General features: G+C 42.1%; 1 protein-coding gene across 5 annotated transcripts in view; it reads right to left on the bottom strand.

Moving 5' to 3' along the window:
* Window positions 1-17,638, bottom strand: part of pou6f2 (POU class 6 homeobox 2) — a 652,592-nt gene that overhangs the window by 170,629 nt on the left and 464,325 nt on the right. For all 5 annotated transcript variants that reach the window (XM_069920652.1, XM_069920651.1, XM_069920654.1 and 2 more), the window contains one exon: window positions 12,747-12,910. In XM_069920652.1, the coding sequence (XP_069776753.1) occupies window positions 12,747-12,910 (164 nt within the window). The remainder of the gene's footprint in view (window positions 1-12,746; window positions 12,911-17,638) is intronic.

Here is a 17,638-nt window from a genome sequence, read left to right as displayed (position 1 = left end):
CATCACAGAATCATACAGCATAGAAACAGCTCCTATGGCCCATCACATACATGCCTAACTTTTAGGCCATCTACATTAGTAATATATGCCTGCATTAGGACCATATTTTTCAATATCCCACCTTTCTAGTGCCTATCTAAATGCCACTGAAACATAGAACTGCATGTTCCAGATATCATGCATTCTTCATGGAAGAAAACATTCTGTTGAGAGCCCTTTTAAAATTGTTATCTTATCTTAAACCTATCCCGCTTGTTTTTGATATCCCATACCAAGAAGAGTTTAACTGTCTACTCCTCTCACAATCCTATTTAGAATCATAGAATTTTACATCATGGAATCAGGTCCTTCAGTTCAACCAGCCTCTAAGCTAGTCCCAATTGCCCGCATTTCACTCTCTAAACCTTTCCTATCCATGTTTCTGTCAAAATATCTTTTGAAAATTGCAATTGTACCTGTCTCTACCATTTCCTCTGATAGCTTGTTCCATATACCCACCACCCTTTGTGTGAACAAAGTGTCCCTCAATATGGATGTCTTACTTCTATTACTATATCAGAACCAACATCCCAACCTAAAAATACAACAACAATCCTTTTATTGTTGCTAGCTACTAGGATCCTAAATACATGAACTTTCAACTGTGGGTGTACCTTCCTTCACCACACAACTGCAATGAACTTGAATGTAGCTGGGAAGGCAGGCCATTGTCCCTTATCTGAAAGGCTTGGTTGTCCGAGTGACATATATACCAGGTGAGATCAAGCTGGTGGATTTCCTTCTCTGTAGGACATTTGTGAACCATGTGGAATTTTACATCAATCCTGCAGTTTTATTGGTGCCATCCCTGAGATAATTCTTTAATTCGAGATTTATTTAATGAACTGCCTTTAAATTTCATTGCTGCATGCTTGAACTCAAATTCAAATCTCCAGATTAATGAACATATATCTTATATGAATCAGATTACAGAACGAAGATTAAGAATTTTGTTGGGTTGAGCTCGAACAACAATCTTGAGCTAAACATCATCAAGACCAAGGAGGTTATTGTTGATTTTAGGAAGGTCTGGATTCATGGGATGGATTTGGAGAGCTTTAGCATCTTCAAGTTCCTGGGAATCTATATTTCAGAAGACCTCTCCTGGAGTCAGCACATCAAGACACCCATGAAAGCACACCAAGGGCTCTACTGTCTTGCTGAAAGCCCTGCAAAAGTGAACCGGTGCGGACTCGAAAGGACAACATGGCCTGTTTCCGCTCCGTAAATGGTTATATGGTTATAAAAAGAATAGAAAAGGTAGTGGACACTGCCCAGTACATCACAGGCAAAATTCTCCCCACCTTTGAGAAAATCTACATGCCATTCGAGAGCAGCACCAATCATCAAGGATCCATACAATCCAACACATGTCCTGTTTTCGCTGCTACCTCAGGAAAGAGGTACAGGTGACAACAGACTTGTATCACCACGTTCAGGAACACTTGCTACCCCTCCACCTTCAAACTCCTAAATAACAGACTCAATCAGATATTCATTTAAGGACTGTGACTTTTCATATTATTTATTATTAAATATTTTTTTCTGTATTGCACATTCAGTTAGTTTAGATTTCTCTCTTTTGTATACATATCTTGGTACAATTTTTTCCATGATCGATAAGTAGAAATTCTGCCTGGCCTCCAGGTAAAAGAATGTCAAGTATGTACTGTGGTGATATGTAATTACACCAGTTCAGAGCTATATAAAGCAGTCCAGAGCTACAGTCTCATCTTCCAGGTTCATCTTGCAGAGAGACAACACCTCATAGTGTACATATTAATTTAATAAAGCAGTCTTATACTCGCACTGCTGGTGTGGTTACTGTCAGTACAATTTAATAAACTAATATCATAGCTACTACGATGGAAGCTGCTTCTGCTCCAATGTGCATTCCCGACCACCTGGAGACTCTTCCTGAGGAATGGAATCCGGGGATGACCAGCACGCATGTGCATCCGAGGACAGAGATGGCAAGGGACTGCTGTACTGGAATCATGGTGGAATGCGGTGAAGACCACAGAAGTATGATAGAGCAGGTAAGAAATGGCCAAGAGCCCTGCCTGCCCATGGATTTGCCGGTACAGGCGCCCCCGATCCTAAACCCCGGTCCAATCAGAAAGGGGCCACTACAAGCGCGGGTAGAAGCATCTTGACAAGTTGTGCTCCCGATCACCACATATGTGCAGAATTCCCAACCACTCCAGAGCCAGGGAAAGCAGACACCGCTACCGTCACCCCCCCAGCAGCAGTTTCCCCAGTACCACAGAGACCTGCTGGTACCGCTGGGATCCCCCCAAAGCCAGAGACTCAACCAACAGCCCCAAGCACCAGGTTACTCCTCCAGCAGACACAAGCCCCACAGAGGCTCTACCAGCAGCTCCCAGTACCCCAGGGTCCGCCCTTGCTCCACCTAGACCCAGAGACCATGTGGAGACCGGGAACAACTCCCGGGGTTCCCCCACATTACCTAAGGGACCATAGAGTGTGGCTTAGCCATGTGCTGCGAACGGACAGGCTGGAGCTCGACTCCAGAAATTCCAGAGCTGGCATGCACTTCGGCCGCTGGCTGAGATGCTTTCTGAATTACGTGGAGGGTGCTGAGGCATTGGATAAAGAGCTATTAATGCTGCTGTTAGCGCAGCTGGGAGACCACCCTTATTTCCTTATACAGGATGCCAGGTCCTACCAAGAGGCAATGAGCACTTTACAGAGGCATTACAGTAGGGGCATAGCGAACTCCACTCCCGGTACAGGCTCATGACCAGGTCACAACAAGTAGGGGAGTCTGCCAGAGACTTTATACTCTCTCTGAAAAACCTGGTGAGAAACTGCAACTTTAAAGCAGTATCAGCTCAGGAGTATGCGGAGGACCTTATTAGGGACAGAATTGTGAGGGTTTACGGTCCACTGAGACGAGACATCGATTGCTGGAGAAAAGAATGGTGGGGCTAGATGAGGCAGAGACTATTGCAGAAGCTTTAGAAAGCACCAGGAAAGAATTGGAGGAGTACTCACAGGACCCTGGGGCTGGGACAAACGACACACTGCTGGATTCTCTAGCAGCAGCAACACACCTTGAGGGTCCCAAGTGCTTTTTCAGTGGACAAAGAAAGCACCCCAGAGCCCTCTGCCCTGCCAGTGAAAATGTCTGTTCCAACTGTGGAAAAAGTGGGTATTATGCAAAAGTCTGCAGAAGCCCCAAGGCCACAGCCAAGGCCCATTCTCATGCTAATGAGAGGTGGGAAAGCTCTTCTTTATCCACAGTCAAACAGAAGAAGAAGAATGCCATGTGCAGCCGGCCATCTTGGACAAATGTTACAGAGCAGAGGACACAGTCTTCAGGAGATGAATATGACGCCGAGTACTATCAGATGGTCGGACACGAAAGACAGAAAGACACGCTAGACTTGCTTTCCTATGCATGAATCAGGTGAGTCCACACAATTTATCTGATGCCACTGTGTGCATCAAAATTAATGATGTGAGGGTAAATTGCTTAATAGATAGTGGAAGCACTGAAAGTTTTATTGACCAGGGGTTAGTCAACCGCCTTGCCCTCCCCACACGCCCGAGTGAGCACTGGATCTTGTTAGCAGCCAGCAGCTGCTATTGGGGTTAGATTTTCAGTGCCAGTTAGAAAGCATTACAATAGTGCACAACGGGCCTCACCCACCCCCCCCCCCCCCCACTACACTATACGAAGAAACAACACTGCAGCCTCTCTGTCCTGAACATAGAACCCCCTCTGCTGTTCACAAACCTGACCCCAGAATGCACACCAATAGCCACAAAGAGCAGGAGGTGCATCCCGAGAGACAGAGCCTTCATTAGGACAGAGGTCCGCAGGCTTCTAGAGGAGGGCATCATAGAGCAGAGCACCAGCCCCTGGAGAGCCCATGTGGTTGTAGTAAAGTCAGGAGAAAAACTGTGCATGGTAGTGGATTACAGCCAATCAAGAAATTTACACAACTAGATGCCTACTCCCTGCCACGCACAGCAGACATGGTCAACAACATTGCGCAGTACAAGGTGTTCTCCACCATAGACCTGAAGGCGGCATACCACCAACTGCCCATTATAAACAGCGATTGCATTTACACGGCACTTGAGGCAGACGGCAGGCTCTATCAATTTCTGCGACTCCCCTTCGGTGTCACCAATGGAGTGTCCCTGTTTCAGAGAAAAATGGACCGAATAGTAGATGAGTTCCAACTGAAAGCAGTGTTCCCCTACTTAGACAATGTGACAATCTGTGGCCACACTCAGGAGGATCATGACACGAATTTAAAACACTTCTTCCAGGCAGCCGAGGAAAGGAACCTAACATACAACAGAGATAAATGTGTCTTTAGCGCCAGTAAGTTGCCAATCCTGGGCTACATAGTGTAGAATGGGGAAATCAGCCCAGACCCAGCCCGTATGCACCCTCTCCTAGACCTCCCAGTGCCACACATGCTGAAAGCACTAAAAAGATATTTGGGACTGTTCGCTTACTATGCCCAATGGGTCCCCAACTACTCCGGCATGGCCCGCCCACATAAAAGCCTCAGTTTTCCCACTGTGCCCAGCAGCCACCAGAGCATTAAGGGACATTAGGGACCATATCGCTAAAGCTACTATGCGGTCCATAGATGAGTCGATCCTGTTTCAAGTAGAAACGGGCGCATCCGATGTGACTCTGGCAGCCACCCTAAACCAAGACGGATGACCGGTGTCCTTTTTCTCGTGAACCCTACAGGGGTCAGAGGTAAGACACTCAGCAGTAGAGAAGGAGGCCCTAGCCATTGTGGAAGCAGTAAGGCACTGGCGACATTATCTGGTGTGCAAACACTTCACCCTCGTCACGGACCAACAGTCTGTGGCTTTTATGTTCGATAACCAGAACAGGGGGAGAATTAAGAATGACAAAATCCTGTGCTGGCAGGTAGAATTGTCTACATTTATCTACGACATTCTATACCGCCCCAGGAGACTCAACGAGCCCCCCGGACACGCTGTCCAGAGGCACTTGTGCCATCCTTAACCACACGTCCCAGTTGAAGAGCTTGCACAATGAGTTGGGCCACCCAGGGGTCGCTAGACTGTTTCACTTCATTAAAACTCAAAACCTTCCATTTTCAGAAAAGGAAGTGAGGTCAGTGAACAAGAGCTGCCCCATCTGTGCAGAATGCAAACCGCAATTTTACCGGCCAGATAAAGCCACCCTGATAAAAGCTACCAAACCTTTTGAGCACCTCAGGCTCGATTTTAAAGGCCCGCTCCCATCCAATAATAGAAATGTCTATTTCCTAAACGTAATAGATGAATATTCTCATTTCCCATTCGCAATCCCGTGTTCTGATGTATCAGCAGCCACTGTTATAAAATGCCTCCAACCCATCTTCAGCATATTTGGGTACCCGAACTACATACACAGACAGGGGTGCTACATTCATGAACGCAGAAGTACAGCAGTATCTGCACGAGAGAGGGATTGCTACCAGCCACACTTCAAGTTACAATCCCAGGGGAAATGGACAAGTCGAAAGGGAAAATGCCACTATCTGGAAAATGGTCCTTTTGACTTTAAAAGCAAAAGACCTGCCTGTTACTAGATGGCAAGAAGTGTTGCCAGAAGCCCTACACGTTATATGTTCTTTGTTGTGTACTGCCACTAACATGACCCCACATGAACGTATCTTTTCTTTCACAAGGAAAGCCACGACGGGCACAGTGCTGCCTAAATGGATGATGACACTGGGACCTGTTCTCCTCCGGCAGCACTGCAGACCCCACAAAGCAGACCCGCTGGTGGATCAAGTGGAGGCGAGGCCCGCGAACCCTCAGTACGCCTTCGTCACATTCCCAGATGGAAGAGACGACTTGGTGGCCACCAGGGATCTCGCGCCGGCCGGATGTGTGAACAACGTGGAGGAAACACAGATGTCTACGGATCAACAAGGAGCGCAGCAGCAGTCACTAGAACAGTCGTCTATTGAGTCACCCCAGAGGACTATACGACCCACGCCCGGAAATCAGGACCCTGGGTACGCCCGCCACATAAAATATCCCCACCCTAGACTTGATGGCAGGACCTAATCCCATACAAGAGGATCCCCAGGCCACATGGCCACAAGGCCATCTAGTACTTCCCACTCCCACACCTCCACCAAGAAGGCCCGAAAGGCAGACCGCACTTCCCACCCCTATACCATTACTGAGGAGGTCCAGAAGACAACGGAAGCCACGAAAAATTATGGACATATGAACTTACAAACAAGGGAAGGAGGACAGTGGGGGGGGGGGGTGGGGTGGGGTGGGAATAACAATTTTTTAAGGGGGAGTGAATGTGGTGATATGTAATTACACCACTAGGTCACTAGGGGTCATCCCGGTGACCTTGTACATAAAGCAGTCCAGAGCTACAGTCTAGCCTTCCAGGTTCGTCTTGCAGAGAGACAAGACCTCTTAGTGTACATATTAGTTTATTAAAGCTGTCTTATACTCGCACTACTGGTGTGGTCATTGTCAGTACATGTAGATTGACAATAAATTTGAACTTTGGACTTTCTAAGGCACACATGTCAAACTCTGGCCCGCGGGCCAAATTTGGCCCGTGATATAATTATATTTGGCCCGCAAGATCATATCAAATATGTATTACAGCTGGCCCGCTGGCCGCCGCCCCAGTGTAGCGCATGCACAGCTAATACTACAAATCCCAGAATGCTTTGCGAATGCGTTGGCGCCGGCCCGTCAGCCCGCTAATCGCCCCCACCTCCTCTGTTTACTTTCATTAGCATCTGCGACCTGTCGCCCAACTCACATGGAATAAACCCCTTACGGAAAATGGCCAAACAAAAGACAGAAAACAGGACCTTTCAAGACAGGTGGGAGGCAGACTATATGTTCATCATTTTAAAAGACAAACCTGTTTGTCATTGAAGCAAGTTGTTATTTTTTTGACTTGTTGGCTTGTGAAAAAAAAATACATTTAAAAGGAGCTTAAAGGCTATAGAGAAATATTATTTATTGAATATTTTATTTCTCATTTGTTAATGCTTCTTCTGGAATGAGTTTAACCAAAACTATTATTAAACATTTATTTTAATAAGAAAAAGTTTAACATTACATATGTTGAAAGAAGAGAAAACATGCAGATGTTGTTGAAAATTTTCAATAAATATTTAGTTTGGCCCACGACTCAGTCCAAGTTTTTAATTTTGGCCCTCTGTGAATTTGAGTTTGACAGCCCTGTTCTAAGGGTTGAGAATACTCTATTAAACTTCTACAGATGCATTATGGAATGTATACTGACTGGTTGCATCACAGCCTGGTTTGGGAAGTTGAATGCCCAGGAATTCAGAAAACTCCAGATGGTACCAAACATAGCCAGATCTATTGGAGTTCTGATCTCCCATCCATTGCTGACATCTATGTAAGGCACTGGCTCGAGTAGGCAGCCAACCACATTAAAGATCCTCATTAAGCTGATCACAACCTCTTCTCACGCTACCTTTGGGCAGAAGGTGCACAGGCCAAAAAAACAGCACTCAGATGAACTGTCTCTCTACTGCCAATAGTTTCTTATTATGGAATACATTGAAGGCTTTATTTAAGGGGCCAGATAATTGGATATATGAAAGGTATGAAAAAGGGGCATATGAAAGAAATAAACGACTTGGAGCAGGAAATAACCCAATCGGAGAAAGACTATCAAAGATCAGGATCTGAGGATAAATATAGGAATTTAATGAACAAAAAGCTCAAATACAACACAATACAAACATATAAGATCGAAAAGATAATCCTAAAATCTAAACAACAGTATTATAAGCTAGGGGAAAGGGCCCATAAAGACTTGTCTTGGCAGGAGAGGGCGGAAGAGGTCTCAGGAACAATTAATGTGATTCAAACAGGGGAAGACCAGATTTTACATAAACCAAAGGAGATAAATGAAACATTTAGAAAGTTCTATACAGAGTTGTATAAATTCTAATCAGAGGGAGACCCTGCGAAAATAGATGATTTCTTGTCTACATTGGAACTACCAAGTTTGGATTAAGATGAGAGGGATTGAGTGCCCCCTTCTCTAGAGAGGAGATTGAGAAAGCCCTGGGCTCATTGCAGCCTAAGAAATCAATGGGGGAGGATGGATTCCCTGCTGAATTTTATAAAGAGTTCAAGGATCTTTTAATTCCCCTTATTATGGGGGTGTTTGACCAGGCGGTGGAGACACATACCCTTCCGGAGTCTTTCTCAACAGCAATTATTATAGTGATCTGCAAAAAAGACAGGAACCCATTGAAGCCCTCCTCCTATTTCATCATTGAATGTAGATTATAAAATTATAGCAAAAACACTAGACAATAGGTGGGCTCAATATTTACCGAATTTAACAAATCCAGATCAAGCTGGATTTGTACAAAAGAGAAAATCAGCAGAAAATATATGTAGATTACTCAATATAGAGCATCAGGGATGGATCCAGGCACAGCAGTAGTTCAAGACGTGGAGAAGGCCTTTGACAGACTGGAGAGGGACTTCTTATTCTAAGTACTGGAGAGATTTGGATTGGGACCACCATTTATCAATTGGGTAAGGACGCTCTATCATAAACCCCAAGCTAAAATTATTATGAATGGGCAAACGTCTTCACTGTTCCTGTTGGGCAGCTCTAGTAGACAGGCCTGCCCAATGACCCCACAGACCCTACCTATTGAACCTCTGGCAGAAGTTATTCAATGGGACTCAGATATAAAGGGGTTCAAAGTGGGCCAAGGGAGCATAAAATCAATTTATTCGCTGATGATGTGTGAATATATTTGATTGACCCAGGGGGACCGTTGGCCAAGCTGCAGACCACAATGGAGGATTATGGCAAGATCTCTGGGAATAAGATAAATCTGGACAAGAGTGAAATTATGCCCTTGACAAATGGTGACTATAGACAATACCAACAAAAGGGTCAATTTAAATGGCTGCAAGAGGATATTAAATATTTGGGGATAAAAGTGGATAAGGATATATGCAATTTATATGAACTCAATCATCTCCCTTTGCTCTGGAAGATAGAGAAGGACCTAAGTAGATGGAGGACCTTACCCATAACTTTGGGGGGCAGGGTTATTTATATTAAAATTAAAATGATGCCAAAACTACAATACCTGTTTCAGTACTTGCCTATTCCATTGGCCTAGGGATTCTTTAAGGTGGATATATCAGAAAGTGGAATGGTAAGGTGGCTAGAATATCCATGGAAAAGATGGCTTGGGATTATAAATTGGGAGGTATGAGATTGCTGGATTTAAAAAATACTATTGGACAGCCCAGTCGAGGTTTATTGCTTCACTCTTTGAGGGAGGTGGTACCCCTCTCCTGGGCACAAATTGTACTACACACAGTAGGAGAAAAGATAGCAGGAGAGTTTATATATAAATGGGACACCAAAATGGAATCAGGGAAAATGGATAACCCCATATTAAAACATAATTCAAACATGGCAAAAATAAAATCAATGTATTAGATTAAAGGTGGGGATATTTCCTAAAACACCCTTGACCCAGAACAAATTAATACCCATGACTCTCAATATAAGTTCCTGGTCACCTGGTGCCAGAAGGGTATCAGGTGTATTGAGGATTGTTATGAGCAAGTAAGCTCCTGTCATTTGCACAGCTGAGGAATAAATATGATTTGTCTAATAGAACTTTCTTCTGCTAATTTCAGCTAAGATCTTTCTAAAGGGATAATTTGGGAGAGTCTATGGCTCTGACCGTATAGTGACATGGAGATTCTAATTCGAATGGGGAATTCGTTTACGTTTATCTCTACGATGTATCTCCTATTCTAAAGTGAGGACCTGAAGCTGGGCTTACATAAGTTGAGGAAAAGGTGGGAGTTGGACTTGGGCACAACAATCCACGAGCAGTGCTGATCAGGCTTGTTTCTGGACAATGTGACAGCAGTTATTAATGTTAGCAATAGATTTGTGCAATACAATTTCCTGCATCAACTGTACCTCACATCACAAAAATTACATAAAGCTAAACCAGAAATCTTGGAAATGTGCTTTAGGTGTGGTGTGGAGACTGGAACCTTTATGCATTCAACCTGGCTGTGTACAAAGGCGAGATCCTTCTGGGAGGACCTGGGGGACATTCTGAAAAAAAATTACAAAGATGGATTTTCCACAGGATCCAGAATTGTACCTTCTGAGAAACATTATGCATGTGTGTTAGAAACTGTCCAGATACCAAATTCAGTTTGTGAAGGTGGCCTTGTCGGTAGCCAGGAAGTATATAGTGGTAACGTGGAAGTCTGACTCCCAACTAAACATTAGATGATGGAAGACGGAAATGCAGTGTTGTATTCCCCTGGAGAAAATTACATACAATTTGAGGAAGAAATATGGCACATTTGTTAGGGTGGGGCAGCCCGATCTGCGACGTTGGTGTGCAGAGGTAATTATACCCCTTTTAGATAAAGTGAATACAACAATCCTATCAGTAGTGGAATGCAAAGTGGGTCAAGGAGCAGGTGATGTGTTGTTGCATTTTGTTCCTTATCCTTTTATTTTAGGTTTCTTTCAGGCTCTTCTTAAGTTCCCTTAAAAGTTTTTGGCTTTAATTATATAATTGTATTTGTTTAGTTTTTATAATTTTTTTTGTATTATATTAGGGTACGGAAGGGAGGGGAGAGGGGTAGGGCATAAAATAGGCTCTGTATGATATACACAATTGTTGAAAAATAATCTGTAGCTTAGTTGGATTTATACGAGTCTTTGAAAATCAAAATTAAAATATTCAAAACAAAAAGAACAGCACTTTAGGTCTAATAGTAGTTTCTTTCCAATGGCCATCTGGTTCTTTTTTAAAGATATTTTTATTGAGGTTTCCAATAATACAAAAATTAAACAGTACAATTATGTAAGCAATACAAATTGTAAGAAAAAAAATCAAAATCCTGTAATTCAAAGGCCCTACCACTATAAAAGATTAAAAACTAAACTAACTTGTGGATATCAAGTGATGACAACCTGGAAACAGACAGCACAGCATCAAAGAGTATGACAACCCTAAAACTTTAGATTGTGGCCATGGTCCAAAAAAGGGCCCCATGTGTTTAGGAAATTAATATTTGAATCTTGGATGGCATATCTAATTTTTTTCTAAACTTAAACAAGACATAATATCATTTAACCATTGGGTAGGTGGAGTATTATCTTTACATTTTATCAAAATTATACATCTGGCTAGCAATGAAGTAAACGATAAAATTATATTTTGAGTTGATGTCAATAAAACATCATCATCTTGAGATGATCAAAAAAGAGCAATTTAAGGGCAAGGTTCCAACTTAACCTTAAGAATCACCAATAATGTTTAAAAAAATATCTTTCCAAATTTTTTCTAAATTAGGGCAAATCTAAAATATGTGAATCAAAGAAGCCTCAGCAATTTTACATTTGTCACATAGAGGGTTTATATCAGAGAAAAAAACGAGATAATTTAACTTTAGTCATAAGTACTCTACGGACAATTTTAAATTAACGGCGGAGCAGGCTTGATGGGCCATTTTTGGCCTACTCCTGCTCCTACTTCCTATGTTCCTATGTAATAAGCAATGATGAGCACAAAGGGAGGTCGCATTAAGCAAATTACAAATAGAGCCCTAAACAATATCCAGAAATGATAGATTCAAAACCTGCTCCCAGTCTCTCGAGCTTAATTAATGAGGCCATTCTTAAATCAAGCAAATTGTTATAAATAAGAGATTTTGAACTTTATGAGAAAACTGTAAATCAAGCAAATCAAGAATATTTGTCTTGGGAATTGGCGGAAAAAATCATGGATCCTAGATTGAATGAAATGTCTAACCTGTAAAAATCTAAAAAACATGCATGTTTGGTAATTAAAATTTAACCACAAATTGTTCAAAAGAAACAAACTTATTTTGAATAATAAGGTCTTTAAAACATTTAATGCCCAATCTGTTCCAATCCTTAAAAATCTATATCGTGCAACAAGGGTAGAAAAGGGTAATTAGATACATTAGGACTAGTAAGGGAAAAAATTCTGAAATCCAAAAGAACCTTCTAAATTGTGCCCATATTCTCAAACTATGTTTAAATATCTGGCTATCAAATCTCCCTTCATTACAAAAATCAGGAACAGCTCTGTCATCACACAAGGATTGTCTGCTCTATTGCAAGTCAATTTTCCCACTCGTATAATTGTGAATATTTATTATCAACCTAATTTTTGTATTTATTGTCTCTTTTTCATTAAGTATATTGTTGTTTATTATCGTTGTTTTGGTAGTATTTAAAGAAGTATCTGTTCAACTGCAGTAAGCAAGAATTTTGGTGCATTGTAGTTGGGAAGGAGGCTTTTCTTTTGCATCTCTAATTGTCCCTGATCTGGGTGGGATCAGGGATAATTAGACATGCATGATGTATATGACAATAAACTCATTATCATTATCAAACTGAACAATGTTCCTTGAGCTAACATTGCTTTAATTTAATCAAAAGTTTACTCTTAAAATCTGAAGTGACTTCAATTTGATAGTTGAGGTTGAGGTTAAATCCAAATGCACCTGAAACACTTCATGGAGTTCATTCGAAGCTCTTTTTCTTAAGCTCTGCCAATCTGTCTGATCAGGAACATCAACATTCACAAAGCATGTACATTATTCTCTTCCATTGAATTAAATTGTCATACCTGAAGGGGATTGGTTGGAGTCAGCGGTGAATGGAGTCCTTGTCCTGGAGACTGGCTTTGTTTTTGAGGGGATGATGCCTGCTGGCCAGGCAGCTGGTGGTTCTGTTGTTGCAGTTGCTGAAGGTGTTGGAGTTGCTGTATTTGCGAATTCAAGGATGAGGTAGCTGTGGTAAATAAAGACACAAATACTACATTGAATACACATACATCAGGCAAATTTCTAGAGATGTGTAGTGGAAAGTGTGCTGAATGTAAAGCCCTGCAAAAGGTCGTGGACACAACCCAGGACATCACAGGCAAAACCCTCCCCACCATAGAGAACTTCTATAGGGAATGCTGCCGTTGGGCAGCAATCATCAAGGATCCACATCAGACAGCACACTTTCTGTTCTCGCTGCTACCATCAGGAAGGAGGTATCGGTGCCACAAGACGTACCACCAAGTTCAGGAACAGCTGCTACCCATCCACAATCAGACTCTTCAACGACAAACTCAATCAGAGACTCATTTAAGGACTCTTGTGCACTTTATTGATTTTAAATTCTCTCTGTATTACACAGTCAGCTCATTTACATTCATTATCTGTTTACAGTTCTTGATTTTACTCTTGTAAGCTGGGTACAGATTTTTTTGCACTGCCAATAAGTGGTAATTCTGCCTCGCCCGCAGAAAGAAGAATCTCAGGGTTGTATGTAATGTTAACAATAAATATGAAATCTAAAATCTAATTTTATAAACAACTTCCTCAGGCAGCCCCTTTCAAACATTCAACAGGCTCTGTGTGAAAATCCACCTCTCAGATTCCATTAAATTTTCACCCTCTCATCCTTAACCTGATAGTCTAGATCTAGACTTCCTTTTTTGGACTACCAATAAGTGATAATTCTGTCTCGTCCTAGGGAAATAAAGAATCTCATGTATGTAGTCCGACAATAAATCTGAACTTTGAGCTTACTCTGTACACCTAAGGCATCAAAAATAACTTCATTTTAGTTAAAAAAATGGGCATCTGGAGTGACTCAGCAGGTGAGGCAATATCCATGGGTAGAAACATTCAGTCGATGATTTGGGTCAGGACCCTTTATCAAGGCCCGTGTATTTTCTATTCATGGACAATTGACCCACTGACAATTTTTATCCATGGATGTTGCCTCACCTGCTGAGTTGTCTGTTCAAGATTCCAGCATCTGTAGTTTTGGTGATTCTTTATTTTAATTGACTCTATTTACTTTCACCAGGTTTAAGTCATTGTCTTCCAAAGATACTGTTTCTTTGTGCTGTAATGCAACTTCAGCCACAACATGTTTTTCTCCCACCATTATCCACTGTTTCACCTCAACATCCACATTGGCCATCAACCAGCTATTCCCATTCAGTAGGTATTGCAGGTAAGCTTAACATTGATCAGCAGCACATTACTGGATGATTTAATATTGGTTTTTCAGAAGTATACAGGAACCAATTTTGGAGCATGAGGCTGAGATCTGCCAATTTAGAACATACGAAATTGGAGCAGGAGTGGGAGTAGGCCATTCAGCCTGTTGGCCTGCTCTGCCATTCAAATGTGATCATGGCTGATCTGATGATAGGCTATTAGCCACCTACCTGCCTTTTCCCCATATCCCTTAATTTCCTTACAATGTAGAAATCTATCCAACTTTGTCTTATCTCGTGGTCCCAAAGTCAATTTTGAGATCAGTAAAATGGACTAATATTCTAAAAAACCTATAGATTTGTGCGTCGAAAGAACCAAAGACTTGTTGATCCAAACCAAGGCTTTTATTAACTAAGGTCGACCAGTCCAGAATGACCTGGTCTGGCTAGGAGCAATTCTTTAAGACCTGCCAGTAGGTGTGGCTACACTCTCAGCCAATCACAGTTATCCTACACTACCATCTGTACTATGTACATATAGACATTGGTGATAGAATCTGTACTATCACATTGTAATAAGGCAAATATACTCATATACCTATAATAGAATGGTCAAATATAAAACTGTATTATGTTAATGTATCCATCATTCTCTGAAGAGTGTTGTATTAGAAAAGTAGTTTGAAGAAATAGGTACAGAATCTAGGTGTGTTATTGACAGCCATCTGCATTAGTCAGTAGACACTATTATGCTAAATTGCAAAGATTCATTTATTACACATTAACAGCAATCCTTTTTTTAATAATTTAAGGAACAGTTCACACTTTTCAATCATTGTTATCCACAGAATTGATTGCTTTTCCCATTTAAGGCAAAAACAGGAAGGCAGATTATTATTTTAGAGGTAAGAGATTAGGAAAGGGAATTGCAATAAGACCTGGTGTCCTTGTGCACTCATGTCAATGTGTGTATGTACAGAAGGTCAGTACGAATGCAAATATGATGTTCACCAGTGTAGTGGCCAAACGTGAGTTACACAAACAGGAATGTTGTTTTGCAATTTTGGTGGGACAACAGATTGAAAACTATATTCAGTTTTGGTCTTCTTATCTACAGGGGGATGTTTGTATTACTGAGGGAATAAAGCAAATATTCACCAGATTGGTTTGTGAGATGGCAGGACTGATGTATGAAGACCCCTTATTGTGATAGAGTTTGAGAGGTGACCTCAATGATACGTTTAATGGGACTGGGCCTATTAGATGCAAGAGTAGACATAGGCCTCTTGTTCATTCCCAAGGTCAGCTGTTTAGGGTACACAATTTAGGTGCTGGAAACCTGAAACAGAAATAGAACAACCTGGAAACACTGAGCAAGTCAGGCAACATCTGTGCAAAGAGAAACAGTTACTATTGCAGGTATGGGAGTCTTTCTAAGATTAGGAGAAATTTCTTCACCCAAATAATGGTGAATCTGTGGTTTTCTCAGCAAGAGAAGGCAGTTCAATATGTTCAAAAGATTATAAGATCAAAAGATATAGGAGCAGAAGTAGGCCTATTGGTCCATCAAGTCTGCTTTGCTGATCCATCCTCCCATTCAGCACCACTCCCTGGCTTTCTCCCCATAACCCTTAATGCCCTGATCAAGGGCCATGGTGAGAAAGTAGAAATAGAGTACTGAGATTGGATGATCATTCATCATCTGAATGCACAACACAGCAAGCTTGAAGGGCCTATGTTACATTGGCAAGGTAACCATACCTCTGATATTGGAAGCCACACAAAACTGCCCATCATCCCTTAGGCACTGCCCAGCCTCTCCATCCTGCCAATCAGGTGTGTGCCCACTCAACAGCCAGAGCACTCACTGTCATTGGTTGGTCCTGTATATCACATCCCCTGTTCAGCAGAGCGGGTTATTTAAACCTGAGCATGCCATTGTTCACTTTTTTTGCCATGTGGCCAAGTCCTGCACTCATTCTGGGTCATTGTCGCCACAGTGAACGCCATCTGGAGAAGAACACAGGTAAGGGGCTAGCAACCTTTAGGCCAACCAGGGTATCACCTGCAACCCAGTAGATACTGGCATTGTAGTCACAGTCGTCTGTTTACTTGGGGATAGAGACTCTGTGAAGAAAACCAACAAGAATTTTCTCTTGGTGGAACTTGTTCTTTGGCAATAGAAATGCCATAATAGCTTTAAATTGGTAGTGTCATCATGGGTACAAATTTGTGGAGTGAGTTTAGTCACCTAACTACAGGAAAGTTATCAATAAGATTCAAAGAGTGCACAGAAGATTTGTAAGGATGTTACCTGGACTTGAGGAACTGAGTTACAGGTTAGGATTTTATTCTCTGGAGTGTAAAAGTATGAAGGGAGATTTTAGAGTCAATGCAACCACTGAGGTTAGGTGAGGCAAGAACTAGAGGATATGGGTTAAAGGTGAGATGTTTAGGGGGAACTTCTTTACTCAGAGAGTGGTGAGAGTATGGAGCGAACTACCAGTTGAAGTGGTGAATGAGGGTTCGCTTTTGACATTTAAGAAACATGAATGAAAGGGGTATGGAGGCCTATGTTCCAGGTGCAGGTCAATGGGTCACGGCAGAATAATAGTTCAGCATGAATTATATGGGCTGAAGGGCATTTTCTCTGCTGTTGGGTTCTATGGTTCTAATTGCACAGGGTTTGAATTGGTGAGGGTATTATAATGTATGTGATGAACACCTCTTGAAAGTCCACAGATCAAGTTAATTCTCATGGCAATCAGCACACAGAACTGCCAACATTCCAACCAACACCTCTTCTTAACCTTGCAATTTTGCCAACAGAGCGACCGGTTGGAATCATCTACTTGTAGTGGTCCGCTGCCCACTCCATGGACTGACATAGCAAATAGTTGTGGAACATGATGATCGGGCAGACAGCATGCGGGATGAGACACCTGCTCCTATAGGTGCCAGGAATAGCAGTTGAATTGGCCAATCACAACCAGCAGATTGCAAAGAGGTCCAATCCAGGCCTGCGCATCTTGGACAACCAATCAGCAGGCGGCCTCGCTCAAGCCACGACCCGGTGGTGACACGGCCAGCTGCCTTTCAAAGGCAGAGCTGCAGCCCAATAAAGTCAATGTCGATTACACTCCCTTGGTGTGTGAGTCTTCTTTCTACCTCGAGCTATAACCATAGCAACCCTGCTACCTACTATCCAAGGGTTCATTTTTGATGGTTGTTACAGTTCTATGTGTTTAGTGTTTAGTGCTTTCCATATTTTCTTAAATTGTAAAAGTCTGCAGGGAGTGATATGAAACATGCTGGTTATCTAATCCTGACTTCCAGACTTCTGCAAAAAACTAATTGCTCCCAGACTTAAATGTGACAACAGGTATTGCACCATGAGGATTCATTTTGTGCAGTTTATTGCACCAGTTTAAACTAAGTCACTACGGAAAACCAATGTATGGCTCATGAATATCAAGAGTTATGTATTGTTAACATGGTTGATAATGTGCGTGTGTACA

This window comes from Narcine bancroftii, chromosome 2 (assembly GCF_036971445.1).
Source record: "Narcine bancroftii isolate sNarBan1 chromosome 2, sNarBan1.hap1, whole genome shotgun sequence".
Lineage (NCBI taxonomy): Eukaryota > Metazoa > Chordata > Chondrichthyes > Torpediniformes > Narcinidae > Narcine > Narcine bancroftii.
Note: the sequence above shows the minus strand (reverse complement) of the source record. Positions and strands in the feature narration are given on the sequence as shown.